General features: G+C 43.2%; 1 protein-coding gene across 1 annotated transcript in view; it reads right to left on the reverse strand.

Annotated features, from left to right (window-relative positions):
• Positions 1-4,465, reverse strand: part of LOC127583081 (myosin light chain kinase, smooth muscle-like) — a 61,905-nt gene extending 57,440 nt beyond the window's left edge. The window contains exon 1 of the mRNA XM_052038823.1: positions 3,727-4,465. Coding sequence (XP_051894783.1) covers positions 3,727-3,871 — 145 coding nt within the window. The 5' untranslated portion in view covers positions 3,872-4,465. The remainder of the gene's footprint in view (positions 1-3,726) is intronic.
• Positions 4,466-6,000: the final 1,535 nt, after the last annotated feature.

Here is a 6,000-nt window from a genome sequence, read left to right on the forward strand (position 1 = left end):
TGGCATCACAGGTAGACAGGGTGCTGAAGGCAGCTTTTGGCACACTTGCCTTCATCAGTCAGGGCACTGAGTATAGAAGATGGGATGTTATGCAATTGTACAAGATGTTGGTGAGGCCACATTTGGAATATTGTGTTCAGTTTTGGTCACCCTGTTATAGGAAAGATGCCATGAAGCTGGAAAGACTGCAGAGAAGATTTATGAGGATGTTGCCAGGACTCAAGGGACTGAGTTATGGAGAGAAGTTGAGTAGGCTAGGACTTAATTCACTGGAACACAGGAGAATGAGGGGTGATATTATAGGAGGGGCATAGATAGGGTGAATGCGCACAGTCTTTTTCCCAGGGTTGGGGAATTGAGAGCTAGAGGACATAGATTTAGGTGAGAGGGGAGAGATTTAATGGGAACCCAAGAGGCAACTTATTTCACCCAAAGGATGATCCGTATATGGAATGAGCTGCCAGAGGAAATGGTTGAGGCGGGTACACTAACAACTTTTAAAAGGCACTTGGAAGATACATGGAAAGGTTGAGAGGGATATGGACCAAATGGAGGTAAATGGGACAAACTTAGCTGGGAATCTTGATCAGCATGGACCTGTTGGGCCGAAGGGCCTGTTTCCATGCTGTACGACTCTATGGAAGTCCCTATACACACTACAAACTGGAGTATCCTCAACTCCCCACCATTCATCCAAGAACTCAAATAAAGTCAGTCAAATATAAATTTTCCTTAACAAATTCATACTTTATTAGGCCAAGTTTACCAAAAGTCAAGTAACTTTGTCTAGCATTGTTTCCTCTTCAGTTTGCCTGATACCAGCACTGAACTAGGGTTTACCGAGTTCACGCCCATGCTTTAAGACAGGAAGAGGGGCAATAGTTACGATTGGCTTGCGTGAGTTATGGATCTACTGCAGCCTGTGGAACTGTATTTCAACAGGTGTCACCACCTTGAGAGGAGATGAGAAAATTGAGAATGGGGAGGGAAGGCCTCAAGATCCATTTACTCACCTTTGCTCCATATCCTATGATTTTCTTCCCAACAAGAATCTATTAATCTCAGTTTTCAAGCTGCAGTCCAAAGATCATTTAAGTCACAATAAAAACCTAACCATTTCTTTTATCTTTACTTGTGGGTCAAAGATCCACTCATGTATTTCAATGCACCTTTTATAACCTCAGGAATGACCCAAGTCTTCTGCAATTAATGAGCTACATTCAAATGGGTCCTAATGCAGGTTTTTGACCCAAAATGACGACAGTTCCTTCATTTTACAGATACTGCTTGACCCCCTGAGTTCCTCTGGCAGATTGTTTGTTGGGGATTATAAACTACTCAGATAAGGGTTTAAGCAACATCATTATCCTTTTCTTTCGGTTTGTATATCTTAATTGTCTTCTAATTACAATTCATCTTGGGAGGAGTTTATAATCATGTCAGTTTATATTTACATCAGTTCAAAGAGCAAGGCAGTTTAGGGAAAAGCCAAAATCACGAATTTTGTTTTGTTTTGCTTGTTTTCAAAGGAAGTTTCCCAGAAACTTAAATGATGAAGTCAGCAAATAAATGGAGTAAAGCAAAATTCATATTTTATTAACCAGATATTTCTCTTGATGGGCTTTTAGTTCAGAAAGTTTTAGCTAATGCTGTTAAGTAGCTGAACTGTTTAGCACAAAACTGAAAAGAGTTGGGGTATCAAGAGCTAGAGGGCATAGGTTTAAGGTGAGAGGGGAAAGATTTAAGAGGAACATGAGTGGCAACTTTTTTTAAACGCAAAGGGTGGTATCCATGTGGAATGAGCTACCAGAGGAAGTGGTTGAGGCAGGTACAATAACAAGTTTTAAAAGACAGTTGGACAGGCACATGGATTGGAAAGGTTTAGAAGGCTATGGGCCAAATGCTGGCAAATGGGACTAGCTTGGATAGGCATCTTGGTTGGCATGGACTAGTTGGGCCAAAGGGCCTGTTTCCATACTGTATGACTCTATGAATAAATGGGACAATGCCATTCAACAAGGTACAGACAGGTACTCTATGACTCTAATGCACCCCAATCCTTGTCAAACTTTCCTTGTCTAATTAGATTGTATTTGCAATTCAGTGATGGCAACCTTGCCTCCAAGTCAGAAGACTGCAGGGTTAAAACTTCAGCTCACAATCCAGGCCAAGAGCTCAGTCCAGCCCAGAGGACATGCTACACTCTCAGACATGATGCCTTTCAAAGTTGTTGCTAAACCATAAACCCTCCCAAGTGGATACAAAATACTGCGTGATGATAGTTCAAAGAGCTGGTGAGTTCTTCACTGTGCCTACACAATATTTATCCCTTAAATGGATATTTAAAAAGTTTTACTGTTTATTATTGTGCAACACAAAATATCACATATCTCTCACTTCAGCAGTGCCTACTTTTCAAGAAATATTTCATTGGCTGCAGTGTTTTGATATGTCCTAAGAACATTAAAGGCAGTGTATAAACACTGGGCTCCCTTCCATACGTTTGAGAGTACCTTCATCACATTGACTGCAGTCATTCAAATCCAGTTCAGAACCGCATTTAGGGACAGGCAATAACTGCTGGTCTAAGCAGCAATGCTCACACCCCTGCACATTTTGACACTGCCCTGAACGCCCAAGTCCAGGTCAACAATATACGTGTCACAGAACACCCAGGGAAATCCAAATAAAATGAAAACAAAGTCTAGGAAATGTTGAAAATTTGAGGTAAAACCAGATGACCAATCCCAACTTTGTAAGATCAAGAGAGATTTTTCTTTCTTTTAACTTTTGTTTTGTTATTCCTAACTTTAAAATATTTTGTTGCCAGAAACAGCAAAACTTGGGTATCAATTTTCATAGATTCATAGAGTCAGACAGCAGGGAAACAGGCCTTTTGGCCCAACTTGTCCATGCCGACCAAGATGCCTACCTGAGCTTGTCTCATTTGCATGCATTTGGACTGTATCCCTCCAAACCTTTCCTATCCCAGTACCAAGCCAAATGCCTTAAACATTGTCATTGTACCCACCTCTAACACGTCCTCTGGCAGCTCATTCCGTATACCCACCACCCTCTTCCCTTTAAATCTTTCCCCTCTCACCTTAAACATATACCCTCGAGTTTAAGACTCCCCTACCCTGGGAAAAATACTCCTGATAGCTCAAGCCCTCCAGTCCCGGCAACCTTCCTGTGAATCTTTTCCGCACCCTCTCGAACGTAGTCTCATCCTTTAAATCTACTTTTTCTTCCCTTTCTGAAGTACTGTGCACATTCTGCTTTATAACGCAGAAAAAAACAACAACATATTTGTTTTTTTTAAATCTGCAAATGTTTCCACACAAATGGGAAAGTAAAAACTTTGGTCAATTTGAAACTGCAACCTCGGATAGTTACATTAAAAGAGACGCTCCCATTACGTCCGGATTAAGTTTTGTGTTGCCCGCACGGCATACGAACCAATATGTGACGTGTATCCATATATTCATGTATAAATTAAAGTACGTGTCTGTTCCTTTCAGCAGTCCCTGAAATGTACTCAATTGAAAATTAAGTTGTGAAATTCCCACGTTCCTGTTACCTTACATTGGCAAATTCAAAAAGCAGTGAATTGTCAGTAAATTGAGCAAAGTTAAACATTTATTATGGAGTTAATTGTGCACAAAGGTGCACTATGATCCCCACCGCCGTTCCTGTACCAGAGAACACACGCACACAGCTGCTAACCTGCCCGGTTATTTCCAGAGACCTGTCTCTGAATTCCAGTCGCAAGCTCTGCTGGCGACAGAACGCTGCCGGCTGTATCCCGTCGGTTGTCCGGTGGCTTGGACGGTTTCTGCAGTGTGATGTGAAGAGTAGAAACGTAACTCATTGCTTTCTCTCCCTGGCTCACAATTCAACCATCCTCTTCCCCTCTAGTTCAACCTCTTATAAGTTGTGTTGCAAATGTTGGCTTGTCAGAACTGAAGCCGATCAATATTTTGATATTCCACCTCTTCTACAGGAAACGTGCTGGCTCTCGGTATCTGTACTTGTGTGTTGACAAGTGCCGGGGAGTTCGGCTGTTGCTCGCAAGCGCTGGCCGGGCTCCAGGAGAGTCCCTGCGGTCGTGGAAAGGCAGACGTGAGATTGCACAGTGAACAGTACAACATGCGACCCAGAAACTTCAAACCATGGATCTCAGTCAATGTCTAGACCATGCATGACCCATGCTTTTAAAAACAAAAGTCCAACCGGTTTCAACCAGTAATCCGATCAAAGAGCGATTTGCGTGTTGATTACCGGACGAAATTTCTCTCCGCGTTGTGACAAGCTACTGGTTGTGTTCAAGCTAGCCGCTCTCTATTCTCTGAGCAGCTGACTTGTACATCAGCAATGGTTTCGGGTCCAGACCCTTCGTCCACTGTTCATTTCCCTCCAATAGACGCTGCCCGGCCTGCTGAGTTCCTCCAGCATTTTGTGTGTGTTGCCCCAGATTCCAGCGTCTGCAGAATCTCTCTCATCTACACCAGCAGTGAATCAGGTACAAGGCTGGCGCACAGTCGAAGTGTACAGTCCACAGTCCAAGTTGGGGCCCCAACAACAGAAATGTAGCAAAGAAACTCAGAAATGCAGAAGGATGCAAAAACATTTTTTCTTTAAGATCTTTATCTATTACCCTTGGCGTGTTTCATAGCCATTCGGGCCATCAACACTGATGCTGTACTGATGTAGGACCCCACAATACAGTATTTCTTCCCTTCCCAAAGTGTTGATCCTACCACCCAGTAAGCTCTGAGGACCTACTGAGGAGGTCATTCCTGACCTGTTGTCCTAATGCAGAGCAGGTGGGTTATTTAATTATGACATGCATCAGTCATAACATTCATACATTGAGCATTGGAGGCTGAGGGGAGACCTGATGCAAGTTTACAAAATTATGAGAGGCTTAGATAGGGCAGACAGCCAGAGTCTTTTTCCCAGGGTAGAAATGTCTGATACTTGAGGACATAGCTTTAAGGTGAGAGGGGGGAAGTTCAAAGGAGATGTGTGGAGCAAGTTTCTTTTAACACAGAGAGGGGCAGGTGCCTGGATTACACTGCCAGGGGAGGTGGATGGAATCAGACAGGCTGGTGGAGTTTAAGGGGCATTTAGACAGACATATGAACATACGGGGACTGGAGGGATGCAGACCATGTGCAGGCAGATGGGGTTAGTTTAATTTGGCATGGTCAACACAGACATTGTGGGCTGAAAGGCCTGTTCCTGTCCTTTAATGTTCTATGTCAAGTCAAGTTTATTGTCAGTTTCACAAACACAAGTATGCACAGGTGCATTGAAAAACTTACTTGCAGCAGCATCACAGACACATAGCATTGGAGACACAACATTCAAAAGAAAAGCATAAATTATGCATAAATTATACAAGAAAGAACATAATTAGAACAAAAAACACAAAGTCCATTTTAGTGTAAATTGGTCAAAGTGATCGTAGTTTTACTATACTGAGTTAGTGATTAGGGTTGTGCAGGTTTGTTCAAGAACCGAATGGTTGAAGGGAAGTAGCTGTTCTTGAACTTGGTGGTGTGGGACTTCTGTACCTCCCGCCCGATGGTAGCTGTGAGAAGATGGCATGACCTGGATGGTGGGGATCTTTGATGATAGATGTTGCCTTTTTGAGGCAGCACATCATGTCGATACTTCTGATGGTGGGAGGGATGTGTCCTTACTGTACTGGGCTGAGTCCACTACTCTCTGCAGCTTCTTACATTCCCTCGCATTCAAATTGGCATCCCAGACCATGACACAACCAGTACATTTGTAGAAGCTTGTTAGCATGTTCGGTGACAAGCTGAACCTCCTTAACCTTCTAAGTAAGTAAAGATGCTGACGCACCTTCCTTGTGATTGCAGCCATGTGCTGGGCCCAAGACAGGTCATCTAATATGCTAACAGCCAGGAATTTAAAGCTGCTGACCCCCTCCACCACCAATCCCTCAATGTAGAACGGTGCATGTTCTCC

Source organism: Pristis pectinata, chromosome 25 (genome assembly GCF_009764475.1).
Source record: "Pristis pectinata isolate sPriPec2 chromosome 25, sPriPec2.1.pri, whole genome shotgun sequence".
In the NCBI taxonomy this organism is placed as follows: domain Eukaryota; kingdom Metazoa; phylum Chordata; class Chondrichthyes; order Rhinopristiformes; family Pristidae; genus Pristis; species Pristis pectinata.